Source organism: Lutzomyia longipalpis, chromosome 3 (assembly GCF_024334085.1).
Source record: "Lutzomyia longipalpis isolate SR_M1_2022 chromosome 3, ASM2433408v1".
In the NCBI taxonomy this organism is placed as follows: Eukaryota; Metazoa; Arthropoda; class Insecta; order Diptera; family Psychodidae; genus Lutzomyia; species Lutzomyia longipalpis.
The window spans coordinates 5,988,277-6,006,478 of record NC_074709.1 but is presented as its reverse complement, the minus strand read 5'-3'; the positions used below and the strand labels follow the sequence as shown (position 1 = coordinate 6,006,478).

Genomic DNA, 18,202 nt, shown 5'->3' with positions numbered 1-18,202 from the left:
TCAAAATATAGGTATTACTACATACCACACAAACATACTCGTGATAAGATACAATTTACTGACAATATGTCCTTTTTTTTGTTTCACCCTCAACTTCCTCGCACCTGTAGATGGGGACGAAATGGGGGATGTAGTGTGGGGGAAAATGAAATGAAGCAATGACGACTGTTGGTTGTGGGTATTTAGAGAAAGTTTTTACTCCATAATCAATTTAGAATTTAACTTCATTTTCTTATCGCTCGAAAAAAGAACATTTCCGTGCCTTGAAGAGAAATTCATTTATTCAAATTACCGTCTTTCAAGTTTCTCTATATATTACAGTTTTTTGTAAATTAATTTCACGTAAAGCTCAGCAGGAAGAGAAATATTTTTTTTGTAGATTCTGTTTCAAATAGTTTGGTAAAGAACATTTTGCATAATTTTCTTTAAATTATTTATGGAATAAAGTATAAATTTAGTGGGCTTTTAGAGCTTTTACATACCTGCATAAAGCTTTAATCTCAAAACTTCTATGCAAAGTTCTTTTTTTTTCATTATTCACGAAAGGGTTAAAAGTGATTCAATGTTTTGGAATAGTTATAAATTTTATTGTTTACAAATAATTTTCCACTCAGCACCAGAGAGACTATAAATCCCCCCAAATAGTTTCCAGCACAGTGTGAATTTTCGTGCTTCCCTGTAAAATTTATTTTTCTCAAGAGAACGGTGAAAAATACGAAAAAAAGTACCATGTTGAGAATTTTTCCTATGGTCTGGAAAAGACTTTTTTTTGCTTGAAATTTTATGTCGCACTACATGTCGTTTGCATTCCAACATAAGAGGAAAATATAGGGATGTCGTTAAGTAGACAATAGTACCATATACATATATAAAGCTAGCTAGCTCGCAGCTTATGGTTCCATTATTTTAGTTTATTTTTCTTTACTTCTTGTTTAGTCTATTCGTCTTTTTTTTTAAGTTGGTAGAGATTTATTTCTTTTTCATCAGTTCTTTGTAAATTATTTAGTTTTCTTTAGTTATGAAGTCATTTTTTGAATCATTTTTGAAATATTTCTTAAAGTTTGGAGATTTTCTACTAGGAATATGCGGGATATTCCAACAGAAATCTTTCAGAATGTAAGAAAATTCCACTGAAAGCGTAACAAGTAGCCCCTCTGTTTTCACTGCCTATAAAACCATTAAAAGAATATTTTCTTGTTTTCTTCTTCTTAGAATGTACCAAAAAAAGACTCTAATAAGATGAATAAATCTCTAAATTGTAGCTAATTTAAAGTTCGTAATAAAAAGGACCTTTTATGGTATTTCTCGGTGATCACCAGTCAGCTGCAGAAGAAGAAAATTAAATTTCCTTCTCATCGCAATGAATCTTCCAACCACTCCAAATACCCATTTAGTTCTTTGTCTTGTTCTTCTGAGAAATTCAATTTTCTTTAACAATTTCTCGCTTTTCATTCCCAGCTATTCCCATTCACGACAAACTCATACAATGCGATAAAAAAAAAGAAATGGTCGTGTCATTTCTTATGATTAATTAAGCAAAGAAATCACAAACTTTCACTATGAATGCATAAAATTAAGCTATGAAAACTCATTAAGTGATTTTTTGTCATTAATTTAAGGAATTTTCTATTAGATTTTGAATCTTGAATATTTTAATAGTCTAGAGATCGTTGTGCATGAGAAGTTCTACTGATTAAAAACAGGATTTTTAGACAAATTTTTCGCCATTAATTTGCTTGGCTTCATTAAAATATAGCCATGTCGCTCCTTGGAATTTCTTTACATTCTTAACCACTTTTTTCCGACTTATTAATTTATCTCAAATGTACCTCTCAAAGCTCTTTCGCTTTACCTCATAACATAAAGAATTAACCCTTAAAAATATTTCCAACCTTTGTATATTTTTATCATTTTTAATAAAGATTTTTTGAGAAAAAATTAAAATGAAAAGTCATAAAATTTACAGAGAAAAAACATGTGCTTTTTGCCATTGACTAATTGAGTGCATACATATGGAACTTATTCAAAATGCATTGCATTCCTGTATACAGGAAGCTTATTGGCAATGTATGTAGCTATTTGTGAATTTGGGAATAGTTACTCTTATTCGATAAAATTCGCGTATTTTGGATTCTCCCATCTGCAGAGCGTTGGAGTAAAACAGATTTATCATTGAATAATTCTCGGGGTTATGAATTAAACATAAAATGCTCGAATCCACCCTGAATATACCATTTTGCTGCTCCACAGTCCCCGTGTGGAGCTTCAATGATGAACAAAAAAAAACATATTAAAGGGAAAAAGTCAATAAAATTGTAAATTGAAATATTATTATACATTACATAGCAAAAGGGGGCCACAAGAAATTATATTTAAATGCAAACGAACTTTATTTTTCATCCCACCCCCCACCCCCCTCTCTCTTAGGAGCGCGATTTAGCGAGGGGTATAGTCACTTTAGGGGTCTAATCAAAATGCTAAACGAGAATGTTGTATGTTCCATTATTTTGCTCAAAAAAAGAAGATTGTATAGTTCAACTCCAATTGTGGCGGGAAATGGTGCTGGTGGCCCCACATCCCGCGATGAATGAGGCGGAATACAAAATTCCCTGTGAACCTGATGTGTGCCATTCATTGAGCTGGGAGTGATTTGACCCAGATTAGCCTTAGCCAACCCTCATCCGTCAGATATCATTTTTGGTGGAGCCTGTGAACTGTATGTTTAACATAATAGCATTATGGGATTCAATCGGAATTCTCCCGGGGTGCAAATTTTACACACACACACACAACAACTCATCAACCCTGTGATGAGGGGGTGGCGGCAAAAAAGGGGCAAACAATAAGCAATGTTGTGGGTGGGAGATTACAAATTTTTGGGATCACCCATATTAATTATAAAATACACAAAACCTCAGTTGGGTACAACAACACATTTGTGAAATCACAAAACTTTACATCATTATGTATTTTATATTATTATGTCATTAAATAAACATCAAGGAAAATTAAATTAAACATTAATGCTGGGAAAATTTTGTAATTATATGGGAAAGACTATGAATTCTTCAAAGCCTTTTCGTATACAAAATCTCCATCAAATTTTAAAGCAAATTGCAATTCAAAGAGTTTAATTTTAAAAGAGAAAAACTGGATACGCGAAAAATTAAGAAAAATGGGAGAAAAATGCTAAAAATCTTGCAAGAGAATGAAATAAGAACAAAAAATCATCAAAGAGAGACTTCCTATTTTTCATTTTTAGGATCTTATGGAAAAAACTCGCAAAATTTTCCTCAAAGCCACAACCAATGGGTTTTATTCTGGGACCAAGAAAACCTTTGAAATTTCCAAGTTAATGGAAATTACAGATTCTAAGCTTTTCTTGGTATTTTAATAAAATCAAACGACGTATATAGGTACTTAATTATTGTCTTTTATTTTTCTAAAAATGCAAAAAATGAGCTAAGGTTGTAAGTTTTTAACACGGTTTTTTATGCTTTAGGAACATCTAAGGGATGATCTCGAAATTTTGGAAATTCTACAGGAACAAAATGGCCAAATTATGAGAATTTCCAATAATTTTTTGACCACAAAAAATAATTTTCAAAATTGAAAATACTAAATTCTTATCAGTATTTGGCCATTTAACGAGTTTTAAAACCGCTCCCTTAATTCAAATGAGGATTATTCCCGTATAGTATCGAATAAACTCCTTATTTTCAAGCCAGTATAAAACCTTGCTGTAATACTTTAATTCTCTCAATTAAATCGTTCAAATTGTGGCGAGATTCTGATTTGAATTGCAACATTACCAAACAATTTTCTTCCAAGCTTTTACAACATTTTCTGCCATTTTCTTTTAAAACCTTTACACAAATATAGAAAAAACTGAAAGGAAAATCGTGTAGAAAAGTTTTGTTTCACATCAGAATCTAACCACTTGATTTATTTAAAAATTGATCATAAAAATTCTCTGAGAAAATTCATGTTAAATGAAAATTCAACAATATAACCTTTGCCATTTCCCTCCCAGAATTCTTAAGTTTACGACAGTTTATTCCTAGAACCAATTTTTCATTTTGTAAACATGCAAAGAACTATTTTTGGGTGAGAAAATAAAGAATTGAGAATATTTATGGTTTGAAAGTAAAATACAATCATACCCCCAGTCTCAATAGGAAGACCATTAAAAATGGTGAATGCCACACGTTTTGTGGCAATTTGTAGCCCCCCACACTCTCTGACTCATTTGTCAAATGCAATGTTCCGGAAAATCTCTCGAAAAACTCCTTTTCCCATTGAGTTTGTGATGCAAAGTGCTTTGGGGGGAAAAGTTCTGGGAAAATTAAATGTGTAATACCTGGTGGGAATGAATGGTTTTTTCTGTATGATTTATACGAAACCATTTAGGGCGCCTAGAAAAGTCAATTTATTAAAATTCGAGACATTCGAGCTGCGGTTCAACGTGTTTGGAAATATTTTTAATAAATCCAAATTGAGGTCTTGCATTTTCTCTCTCTCTAAAGCATTTAAATGGTGACGACAATAAATAAAATGTGATTTAGCATGAATTGCATCGGCAGTGTGCGTGCTGGCGGAGCATTCATTCAAAAATGGTTTGAGTAGAGAAAGCGAGCTTTAGAAGGGCTAAATCAATATGGCAGCGATGCCAGCATTCCACACAACAGTGGAGGTCGTGGTATGTCAAGAAGGGAGGGGGTTGGAAAGTGTGCAAATATTAGCAAAATGTTGTTTACATATGATTAAGTGGCAACCAGTCTTCCATTCGCAGCCAGTTTACTCAACTCCGGAATTGCTCTGTGTTAGGAGAATTAACTATATATAGTCAGGACTTTGGTGAACATGATTACGTAATTTAATTTAACACCACAAGCCTAATTGTCTGTGCATTCCCATCTGTACACTTTGTCCATTATTACGAGAGAGGACTGGAAGGAAATTCACTTGATTCTTACCCCATAAAATTGTACTGAAATTTTCTACGAGAATATAAACATATGTATGTACATAATGGATGTATTTTGGTGTTAACATAAAATTCTCCTTTTGTACATAAAAGAAAGCTCCAAAAGCTCTCAGAGAGTCTTTGGGAAATGATAAGAAGAATTTATCGTTGGATCTTTCGAATTTTTATTCATACTCTCTAGTGAATTTTTTAGTGACTGATATTGAGTTCTAGAGAATTTTTAAAAGAATTATTCTTCTTAAAGAATATCAATAAAGTCGGAGGATTATGGATAGATTCTGATGTGAAATGAAATCTTTCTACACGCTTTTTCTACGAGGTTTTTCTTCACTTTCTTGAAAATGCGTGAAAGCATTGCTGCAAGATTCACGTAGAGAAAACTTCAAGGGGAGGGGGATTCTGATGTAAAATGCAAAGTTTCTCCATGTTTTTTTTCTCTATTTTTGTGAATGTGTGTTGTGGTTGTAAGCGCATTTTTACATTTTAGAGCTTTCTTGCATTTTTCTGGAATATTTAAACAAACACATTTTCTAAAAAAAATTGAGATAATACATAGAGGAAAATCGTTGGCAAAATCTTTAAGGAAAAGTTGCATTTCACATCAGAATCCAACCACTATAATTATTACTTCTTGTTCCTCATACTCCTTTAAAAAATTTTAAGTATCCCTAAATGATTTTTATTTTTAATTTTCCAAAATGAAAATGTTTAATAAAAGTTCCACCACAATGGTGTTTAAAAGGGTCAATTCCTTCTTATTATGAGTTGTGTGTAATTTTACAAACTTTAGCGGGCGTAGTTAACAAATTTATCAAGTCCAAATTGGCTGTATCCTGTACTGCTAAAACTTTCGTAATTAATGTCCTCGCACCGACTTGTATTGTTATTTTTCCCTCGCGAATTTTCCACACTCCCACCACACGGAAATTGCGGTGTTATCCCCTGTTAAAGAGTAATTAATCCACGGCGGGTACTTTTGGATGTGCATTTAAAAGTAAATTGAGCTTTTGAAGTAAAAAAACGAACTTCCGCTTATATTCGTTTTGTTAATCTTTTAGTTTGAGTGAGGGAGTCATAAAGAACCAATTACTGCATTCCATCGCCATATTTTGCCGTTCATTGAATTTAAACTTCACTTCTTTATCCCGCAATGTGTATACGAGGCAAAAAAAGGGAAAGCTTTTCATCGCCCTCCATGGCTGTGAATAAGGGGAATGAGCTTTGATATTGTTGCTTCCAGAGCGAAACGATGAGAAGAAAAAAATCCACCAAAAGAATTTTTTAGCGCGCTCTGAAGAGAACGAAACGAATGAAAAGAACTTTATATGGGAATGTGCGATAAAAATGCTGTAAAAAAATCGTTTTACAATTTTCTCCCTATGTTATTTCATCGTCAAAGAAAACAACGTTTGAGGATGAAAGTGGGATGCTTCGTATCTGCAGCACATGTATAACTTCATTTGGTTTTGTCCTCTAATATACAAATAGGAGAAATTGGAGGTATTTTCTATTCATAAAACTGTCTCCATGGTGTCACCTTTTCAATCTCATTTCTCTTTTATTGCTTTCTCGACAAATTGCGAATGAAAAAAAAATTAAATTGATTAATTCAAAGATACTGTGAAAAGGAAAAAATATTAAGGGTGGTGTGTGCATAAAGTGTCTGAAGGATAGAAAAAAAACAAGCTAAAAGAAACGGATGAAATTGTAAAGCTTCTGAAAGCTCCCGAAATGATATTCAAGAATGAAAATATGACGACGTGAATGAAAATGTCTTAATATCACCAACTTGAGTGTGCGGGAAGAGTGACTTGATAGAATTTATTCAAAACCCCATCACACGGTCCCTTACATCGGAGTGAGAAGTAAAGTATATTTTCCGCATGAATTGGGAAAAAAGCTTTTTGGGAAAAGTGGCAGATTTAGGGGGATGTTGTAATCCTTGTAATCCTTTTGTGGTTTGTCTCGGATGGTTTTAACGTCATCCCCCTCGCCCTGTATTGAGCATATCCCTCCACTGTGCCCTTGTTATGATTGATCATACCAATCGTGTCAAATTATTACAAATTGCTCTGATAATTTAATAAGATTCAAACATGGGGGGTTTATCGTTTTCCCCGAGTGTGTTCGTTTTTATTCCCACTGAGGGGAGCTTTTTTTCCTTCTCGCATTGGTATTGAACTGATTTCAGCAAACGAAATGGATTTGATTGATGCTTTTTCGCACAATATTTCCTCTCTTTCACCTCCTTTTCGTATATCACAAATAAATTTCTTATATGATTGGAATCGAGAAAAAAAATCAACCATTATGCTTGTGGCTAAAAAATAAATAATATTGATTGATGGTAATAAAAGAAATTGCCCCAGGATATTGTATGTATGATAATCTTTTTTGATTTTTTTATCTCCTTAAATTATGTGCATAATTTTGCCTATTTCTGTATTAAAATTTATCTTTTATCTATTTAAGCTTTCAAAGTTCAAATCAATAATTCACAGCGAAAGATTAATATAAACACACAGAAAATTCTATATTTATAAAGCTATTTTCATCAGAATTCTATTTCCAGAAGAATCTGTTATTCCTCCATTACCCACGATAATTTACATCGTCATCAAATGGAATACAATCACAACTAATGAAATTATTTCCGATGCCATGACCTCCTCCCCCTTTTTGGATGTCAATGACGCGACATATAGAAAATTTCGAATGTAATGAAATCTATAGTCTGTAATTTTACCCCAACTGTTCGTCTTTCATTTCATTTTCCTCATTTTCCAAAAAGGCAGACCTATTGCGTGCTTCTTACCACGCAAGACTCTACAGATGATTACAAAGGAAGACTTTATTCTCAATAAAAAAAAGAAAAATCTTACATTTTGTAAAGTAATACGTTTAAAGAGGAAAAAAAGTCCCTGTAGATTATATTCGCATGCAATGGAATTGAAAATAAAAAAATGCGGAGCTTTTAGTGAGAGCTTTCTCCGGAAGAAGAATTGCGAGCATAGAGGCAAGAGAGTAAAAAAAGTTAAACGGATATGAAAGTTTTTATTTATATACAATAAGCTTTTTTTTAGGGGAAAAACTCTCAATTTAGAGTTTCCAAATTTTCACGAGAAAGCTCGAGGCGTCACAAATGCACGAATAGATGGAAAAAGGCTACACCCAATGTGAACTAATTAAATAACTCTAACATGCAGAGCAATAAAAAGTTCAAATTGTGTTTTATAGTGATGTAATTTATACGGATTCTAATTTAAAACTTTCCCTTCTATCATACACAAAACTTCTGGACGCTTAAAAGAGCTTTTATATTCAAATTAAGATATTCTAAATTGACTAACAAATTATTTGGCTTTATCGAAATTGATTGAGGGGTAAAGAAATTAGATTTGATACAAAACAAACATATAAAACGTTCTCTTTGGCTGAATTCTGGTATGAAATGTGAGTACTTTGGGAAGTCATAATGGTTGCTTTTCACATGAGAATCTAGCCATTCTGCTGCACTTAAGAACATAACATTATATGCATTCCAATTCAATAAATCAAATCAAATCAATTTTAAGTCCTCCCGTTTAGTTAAATTACCTGAAATTAATCGTTTTTAATCAAGAGATCATCCATTTTTTCTTTTATCGTAATTTTTTAAAGAAAAAAAACTCATTTATATCTTTCTCAAAAATTTATTAAGTCATAAATTCTTGGACTTTGACTTCTCTGGGAATTCTTGTTTGAAGAAAAAAATTCCCATAAGTCATTTGCAATTCATTCGAGCGCATTTTTCCATATTCATTTTCAAGGAGAAACTCCATGGAAACAAAAGGGACCACTAGTGTGGGGAGATCTCTCGTGGTTTGGGTCATGTGTGGCGGAGGCACATGGAAGGAAGGGGGGAAATGCGGCAACAAAAAGGGCCACAAGAATATGGAGGATGGGTGACTTGAGACACACAATAGAGTGCTCCATGAGGGGGTGTGTTGAAAGTGATTGAAATGATTGATTATGGTCTTAGTTCTCTCGACTACACACCACTTAAATAAGCGCTGAAAAGCTTTCAAACTTCCTGTCATGTTTCCACTTTGCTAAAGGAGTCACAAGTGTGTCTCCATTTTGACTTTAGCATGTAATGCTGCCAAGTAAAAGGATGCGAAATGGCAAGGATGCTTTTATTACACGATCGTCTTGTGGAACTTCTTGTGCGGGAATATATAGCGAATGGTTTCATATGACACACAGCCAAAAGAATTTCATCTCTAATGGGAAAATAGAGTTTTCTATTTGAAATTTTAGAATGTTCTACGGTGACCTAAAAAAAGCGATAATGCCTACATATTTGCATATATTCTATGTGATATTTATTGAAACATACCCCCATGAATATTCATAATAAAATTTGTCAAAAATTCCATAAAATTACTTTTTAATTCAACATTCTAGTACATTTTTAAAGCAAGTCTAAAATTTATTTTCAAATAAAACGAATAAAAACTTCAAAAGTGCAAACAAGAGAGGATAAATTTTTGTAATAAAAATGTAAATTAAACATGTTTTTCATTTTCGAAATTTTCACAAAATGGAATTTTATCAGAAAATTAAATACTTGTGCACACAGTGCTAAAGAAAGAAATATTGGACGTAGTGCAAATTGAATGATTTTTTTCGGGAGTTTGTGTTATGCAAATGGAAAGCGATGCTCGTGGAAGCATAAAATGAATGGGAGTTGTGTAGTGGGAAAATGAGATTGGAAAATAGCACGAGACCTACATTTTCCGGCTTTTACTTTCAAAACATCAACATGGGGGCGAAGTTGACTGATCGTGACAGAAGGTGATTAATATATTCTTTTGAAATGAGACTCCCCCAATGGAATGAGGGTTGAATTACCAAAAGAATCAGGACTTTTCTTTTTGACTTACTTGGAATGGGGAAATCTTATTTGCTGCAATATAGGTAACATAAAATACCATACAAATCTCAATTATATAGAAACAACTCCCTCATACGGGGAGAACTTTATTTCGATAAGGTAGAAAAATTAGGAAAAATTACGTCTTTGTTGTCACAAAAGGAAAACCTCCATAAATTTTTCATTCCAAATTTTTCTTTAAATTCTCTTCGAGTTTTCTTTCTTCTTCTTTTTTTACGTATTGCTGGTTTGCGGGGAAAAATACATAATGGGAATTGTTGTGAAATGTTTATACGCATATTTTAGGCATGGCAGAAAAAAAGAGAGGATTGAAGGAAAATCTTGTGGATTTTTCACGCCAAAATGATGACATAAACATCATATGAATTTCAAAACTGAAGCAGATGGGACAGATGGGACATTATATTTTATTTTGCAAAAAGGATTTATACGTTAAAGTTTTTCCAACCATGAAAAGTAAAAGGGATTTTAGATAAAATTTAAGCTCTAGTGGGTCTAGTGGGAACTTTTCAAGCCTCTTCTGTTTGATCTTTTTTAGAATTTTTAAATATGTTTTATAAAGTAATTTAAAAAAACTATATAGGTATAGATATATAGAGAAAATGTAGCAGAATCCCTTCAGGGAAAGTCTACAAACTTAATGTGAGAAGAGAACTATGAGAAACTTTAGATAAAATAGTTGTGAAAATTAAACTAAAATACGTTTTCAATTTAATTGAGTTTAACAACCAATTCATATGCGGGGGAAAATTTTCATTTAAGTAGAAATTCGTAAAATTGGTAGATTTAATAAAATTAGCGGTACAATTTTGAGAACGTGAAGGAAATACTGAAATAATTAAAATTTCCAACTGAATTTTAATTTTTATTTTTCATTGTGAAAAATTATGTGAGGAGGATGTGTGAAGTATTTTCTCCAAATATGTGGTCGAAAGCTCCTTCTGAGCACGAGCCCTTTTCATCATCGACCCAACAAGCAAGGTGTGGGGGTGTGAGGGAATGAAGTAAGACAACGTGTGGTGAAGTGGTGGAGCTAAAAGAAAACGATTGGGAAGTCTGGGCATGTTATGGGGGTGGTTGGTGTTTTGCTTCTTTTCGCCAAGGATGCCAGACAATGGAATGGAAGACAATACGTTGATGATTTTCGTGGAGACAATGGAGTGATGTCACCGTGGATCCCCCGGTAGTCATTTAATGTATTGACGAAATGTAGTTCTCCACGTTGAGATCTCATGATAAGAAAATTACATGAGGGTCTTTAGGGGCGGGAGAGCAGAGTATATTACATACTTTATGTACCCATTTGCTCATGAAATGGATCAAGATTTCATTTTACAATCGAGCCTTAATGATTCTTTTAGATTTCATCTCGTATAATTTTCTCAACGGAAATTTCATTTAAAATATATATTTTGCATATTTAAGGGGATGGCGAAGAACAAACATTTTTTTTTTCAAAGATTAGAATGAAAAGAAGAAAATGAAAAGACGTCACAAAAAGATCACAAAGTAATCACAAAAGATACAAAAAAAAAACTACACAAAGAACTTTAATTCATCTAACTTTACTTTTAGGCCAGCTAAAGCAACAGTTTATAACTAATTTTTGTCTTTTCAACTAGATCATCCAATTCCAGCCATTATGGTGATATGACCCATAACCACCCCCCAATTCCCCCTTCGTTCACTAACTTTCATTTCATTTGTTGATTCAGTGGCATTAAGGGAAACTTTTTATCTCCAATGGAATTTCTTTATGACTTTCCGTCTAAGATGGTTTTCCAGGGGGGAGGGTAGGAGCTTTGTGAATTTTTCATGATATCACGATTGAGGAAAGTTTCTTACGTATGTTTTTGCAGCGAGAGAGAAAAAAAATGAGTGGGGCAAATAGAAAAATTATATTATTAGCCATTTAATGCTTTGGTTAAACCCTCATTTTGAAATTGTAATTTGAATATTCAATTGGCAACAACTAAGTACATAACGAAGAGTGGAGGAAGATAAATGGGACGATGTGTCTAATGGTAGTGATGGGAGAGGAAAATGTTTTCCTGAAAAAGGATCATCGCACGTATTTTGATGGCATTTCACGTGCAATGTTATAAAGGTGGGTTTTGGGAGGGAAATATGTGTGTTGCTTGAATCTGGGCCACACATAGTTAAAGGTGCCAAAGATGACTGTCATAGGCACACGGTGCGACAATGAGCTCTGCAACGGGGAGGATGAATTAAGTTTTATGAAGTCCTCGAGACTTACTTAAGCATTGGTTTCACGTTGTGCCCCAAATATCGCATCCAAAATCTCTGGTGTTTCCCCGACAATTTTCCTTCGTGTCGTGCTTTTGGGCACAAATTTTCGCACGAATAAATCCTTCCGTGTGGTATGTTACAGGGGAAGGGGGGTGGGTAAATGTGGGAAAAGGACGCATTTTATCTTTTTTCACCACAATGACTTTTCCCCGGGAACATTTCTGCAGAGGCACGCGGATGCAGAGTTGGAGAGCAAAAAAAAAAGGAACCACAAAGAAATTGAGATGAATGCTCCTTTTGCTGGCCCATTCTGCACACAACGGCGCATGGGGAGATCGTAAAAAGAGCCCCACATATGAATATTTAATTTTTCATTTCGGACCATGTAAATGGATACATTTTTCACCCATGTAAGCGCACTCTCTCATGCCCGGGACCATTGCATGTGGGACGTCTCAGAGGGTGCACACAACTCTCGCTGCATTTTGCTACTGCAAAAATCAAATGGCCAACAGAGTCTTGTTTATAATACACCCCCTTGCACTCCCAGGAAGTTAAATCCATCTTTTTGCAATCTTTTTTCTCTTTTTTTGTGGTGGAAAGTATCAAATGTTAAGCAAAAATCGTTAGTTTTCCTCTCATTTGTTCATTTTCCCAAAAAAGCAAAGGGAAAACGCGTACGCTGAAGTAGGTAATAATTAAGCTTAGGATTTATTTTTGGTACCGAAGGCAAACATGCTGATAAAAAAAATCTCATTAAAAATTGTTTTTGACGGAATTTTTATGTGTTTTCATGGAAAATTCACATTTTAGCACAAAGCACACACACACACCGGAAGACTTTTATGATTCCTACCACGAGGTTCCATTCAGTAAATTCTAATTAAATTTTTAATCATTTTCACATCTTGAACTTTTTATTGGCATTCAATAAATTTAACAAAACTTTGCATCGTGTAGAAGATAATTTGGAATTTATGGAATTTATATATTCAAAATTTAATTTGTACACTATTAATTTTCTTGGGTTATGAAAATAGAGTAAAATCCATTTTCACAGAATTCTGCAAGAGATTTTATGGAAATTTGTAAGGTATGAAAATTTATTGTATCCGAATTTAAGAAATTCTAGGAGAAATTTAAGAATTTTCCAGAGATTCTGTTAAATAAATTTTAGTTTCCTTTACAGAGATTCTTTTTTTTTCATTAATAAATGCTGCATTAAGCATAACTCTCAAATACTGCGTGATTTATTAAACTCCTTCTGGCGTTGAATGTTTGGTGATTATATTTCTCATTACTGTGTTTCTCAGTATATAAGCCGCATCACAAAATTTTAATGAAAATTTCATGCAAAAATATTTCATCTTTTCACACATTCTTTATTCTTGCTTGTCTTGGAATCTTTTCTTAGGTATTAAAAAATATTAGTGATTTTTCCCAATTTTCCGGTCCAATAAAGTCCTATTACTTCCTAAACCTTTCAACCCTCATTTGGACCTTCTTCAGTGGTTTGATCAACACCACAGCGACGATCGGAAAACTTGAAAAAAAAATTTGTTTCACGCCAGGAGCTGTATTTTCTAAGAGTGAAAAACTCGTGATAAACTCCCAAAGGCATTTTGCAGGAAAAAAGTGAGAAAAAATTCACGTGAGCATGGTCCTCTAAGAAAAATAATGCATCCGTGATAAAATCCCGTAAGATTTTCCCGGTTTTCACATTTCTTTTAAAGCCCTAAGGAGTTTATCACGGGAGTTTTTCACTCTTAGAGAATTCATGCCCAGGAAAAAAATTCAGAGGAAAAAAAAACAAAGAAAATATCAGTTTGGTCCAAGTGATTTTTATGCAAACTTTTCCTTTAAAAAATCTCCAGTAAAGTATGCGGCTTATGCACTAAAAACTGCGCTACCATAAATTCCATTTGAACTATCTGGATTATTAAAATTTGCTGTTTAATATATCACACTGAAAGAAAATTAATACAGCTCTCCTAAAAAAGAACAAACAATGCACAACCAAAGATTTCTCTCGGTTAAGATTTTTCTTTTGCAATTGAATGAATCTTAGAGAGGTCAGGGGAGGGGTATGAAATACAAAACTCAAGGAAAATTCACGTATATTAAAAGCTATATAGAGGGGAGGGTGCAAAGGAAGAAAAATTTGGTGGAAAGTATTGTGAGAAAGCGACGGAATAAACCTCCTATAATGTTACAACTCAATGCCATTTGTGATGAATAATTGATGTAAAGCATTATTTGGGCGAAAAAATTGAATTTCATCCCGTGGCGGAACTCTCAATGAATTTTCCATTATATACCTATATTTTGCACACTTCGATATGCGGTGTATTTGGGGCCATGAATGGTGGTGTAAGAAGGGGGCGAGGGATTGAGATATAATTGAAAATTTTCATAAATCACTGCCGATAGCGATAATTCCCATAAGAAACCCAAAAGCCTCTCTCTTCCAAACCTATTTGCTCAGGCGAGTTATAAAAATATAAAACATCGAATGCTGGTTAATTACTTTCGTTCAAAATTCATTTTGTGATTTTTTTTAGCACATAAAATTTATGTATACTATAGGTAATGCGCCTTTTCACAAACTCGCCCCCTTTTTGACAAGCCCCACCGATATTGTGTGTGGTGCAAAAGTGGTCATTATGTGGGGAAAATAAAACATATACATACATATGTACCGCATTCACTTGTGTCAGGTGAATTAGTGATTTGTGTATAGTGATGAATGGGGAAAAAATTGCTACAACATTGCGTGGGTGGTGGTATATCTTTAAAAAATTGATCAATATTGTGGAATGGTTGTTGTGTGAGAAAGTGAAACGCCTGATTGCACGAATACACATGTAAAGCAATGGTGTAATGGAGATAAGCTAATGACATCTCTCCCACAAGCCATCCACAACTTCATCAAATTGACTTTTTGCATGATACCCGCCCCACAATCCACCCGCCCACATGTCAGTCACCGCTGTCACATAAGGGGAGCAAGTGTGCTTTCCTTCCGGCTTGACACTTTTCTCCTCCTTTTTGCGCTTTTCTTACAACTCCCAGCGTATAGTCATATTGTATACCTACATATATAGCGATTCCTGAACGCTATATATATAATATACATCCTAATCCATACGCTCGCAGCTTATATTCCAATTTACTTTCGCGGCTGCAACCACGACACTATATACGAAAAATCAGGAATTACCGCAAATACCACCGTTGATATTCAAAGGTGCCTACATACATATGTATGTAGGTACGTTACGTTTATCTATGATACCTACAGTACCAATTTTCAAAGGAAGATAACGGAAATATCCATAGGATTAAATGAATGTCTTACCAAAATGAGAAAACCTTCTTCTACCTCACTGATTTAATGGATTTAATACATAATGTATTACGATCTATAGCATTGAATATAATTTGCTTGTTTTTATAAAATCCTAGTTTTCTAATAAAAAAAATCATCAAAACATCGCTATATGGCACAGGTTGTGCTTTTAATTTTGATTAATTTAACGACTTTGACAGTTATTTTATTTATTTATTTATTTTGACAGAGAATTATTTCATTTTTTTAAAAGATTTTCTAGAAAATTTTCATTATATTCTTTCTCTAAAAATTTTTTCAGAAGATTAAAAATGTATTTTTTTTATCTATTAGCTCAGGGACATAGTCAGAAATCCATTCTGGTAGTTTTCTTGAAGAAATAATTATTTTTAATTAATCTTAAAGGGCGCTATTAATTCATTCAAAAATTGACTTACTTAAGTAGGGAATTTATTAATTGAGATAACTAAAATAATATTATCGGCTTTTGCATTCGAATGCATTGCTTTTGTTTTTAAAATTCCGTCTTTGAAGTCCGTCGTTTGTGTAAACGTTAGCGGTTAATTTTCCCTTAACGTTAGACTTATCAAAAAAAAAAGTTTTTTAATTTCTTTTAAATGGAGTTTTTATTTGATTTTACATTTCTTTTCTAACGTTTAAGGTTTCTTTTTTTTTTACAATTAACATTCGTCCTAAAATTTGACGTTTCTTGCTTTAAAGAGGTTTTTGATAACATTAATTAGCTTAAAAATCCTTTTTTCTTTTTTTTTGAAATATATTTTAACATGAAAATTATTTCTCTGATCTGATCTGATTTTTTAGAATACGTTTAAACACCCAAATACCCTCAGTGACTACGCTCATGTTAGTTATAACGAAGACAAAATATTAAAAAAAAAATTCTAGTTTAATTTTCAAAAAAAAAAAAGAAAATATTTTTCTAAATAAATCAATTCATATTCAGTTCACGTACAACTCAACTAAAACAATACTGCTGGCACTTTTGAATATCACTGGTGTTTATTTTAAATTTTCAATTGTGTTTTGAAAATAGTCATTAATCATGTTTGATATTCATTTCCTCCCCATTTAAAATATGTACATACATGTATGTATTAAAATATGTCAATAATAAACATGTCTATATAGGTCAAACTTTTTGCATTTAATTTGCAAATGAATCATGAAATTTTGACGGAATTTAATATAACATATCCATCATATTAATTTGGGCTAATTAAATATGACTGACTTATGCTGACTTATGTTATTATGTGAAATAGTTAATTCCATTCACTCACAAATTGTTCTTCGTGAATTTAATTAAGAGTTCAAAAAGCTTAATATCTCTTAGCTGAACTGCCTGTATTATCGTTGAACAATCTCTGAATTTTGATTTATTGTGAGACAAGAAGAGAGGGAGATAATTAAGTTTAATGTTTGAAATGATGTATCTCGTTAGGAACCTTTTTGTGCCACCTGTGTGAGTTTATCATATATATGGGATCTTTGTGGGGTTGAAAGGGGTTATAGGCGTGTGAGGGGTGGGGGTGGGATTGTATTTGATCAGGAGACTCACCTCCTCGTAGATGAAATTATCAATCTCCTCGAGAGGTCGACCGTACATATTCTCAGGGAAGGGTTCAAACTTCTTTGGCAGAACCGCCCCATCCTCCACTGATACCTTCGAACGTGGATGGAAGCCATACTCCCGGACAAGCTGAATATGCCGTGATTCATGCTTATCCTGCGATTTCTCCGTATACGCCACAACCTGCTGTTTAGGTCCCGCTGCAAAAGAGAGAACGATATTGGATGTTGGGATCATCAAAGATTTCACATTTGAATGTGAATTCATGTTAATTAAATCATTTATTACATGTATGGGGTATCAGTGCAAAATTCATTAGGGGTTGCATTCGAATGCATTTCAAATCAAAACGTCCAAGGCCTTAGGCACGCCAATATAGCGCAGAGGTGTCAGGCTGCAAATGTTAATCAAATTACATCCTACACACACAAACACCCATTTTCCACTCAATGAACCCTAATGAGATTCCCCATCATCATTGGGGATTTCGAGGGACATTAACATTGAGTCGAAATACTCGCGCAAATAATTTCTCATTAAGTTCAATGAGACAAAAAAAATGAGCGCAATGTTGCTTTATTTTGTTTAGCCACATATTCGAAGTCTTTACAAGAGGTCTCTCTAACTATTATTTATAGAAGTTTTGTAGGTATATATAGGAGAGATATGCCCATCATTCCCAAATAAATAAACCACAAATTCCACCCCATTTCCTATACAATAAAAACACTTTGCGGCATTTTATTGCGACACACACAATTTTCGATGTACTTAACCCTATGTCAAATACTTTATGTTACCCTTATTAACACTTTTATATGTTGCGGCTATGTGGTGGGAAAAATGGGGGACCAGCACAAGTTCAGCTGACTCCAAAGGAAGCTATAACAAAGAAGAAGAAAAAAGCACACGAGAAACTTTTCGGCTCTTAGCTGGGGGGTTGCCTTTTGAATGTTGATGCCAAAAAGCTAAACTTGTAGAGGCCCCATCCCCCCAGAAGAAAAGCTTCTAGATGGAGAATTTTTGTCAATCGATTGGGAGCTTTGCACGAGATTCAGACGCAGGGCGTTACAGAAAAAAATCAATGTG

At 33.5% G+C, this 18,202-nt stretch overlaps 1 protein-coding gene across 3 annotated transcripts in view; it reads right to left on the bottom strand.

Moving 5' to 3' along the window:
- LOC129791650 (sodium channel protein 60E) overlaps nt 1-18,202 on the bottom strand; it is a 99,587-nt gene that overhangs the window by 60,994 nt on the left and 20,391 nt on the right. For all 3 annotated transcript variants that reach the window (XM_055829905.1, XM_055829906.1, XM_055829908.1), the window contains exon 3: nt 17,102-17,313. In XM_055829905.1, coding sequence (XP_055685880.1) covers nt 17,102-17,313 — 212 coding nt within the window. The remainder of the gene's footprint in view (nt 1-17,101; nt 17,314-18,202) is intronic.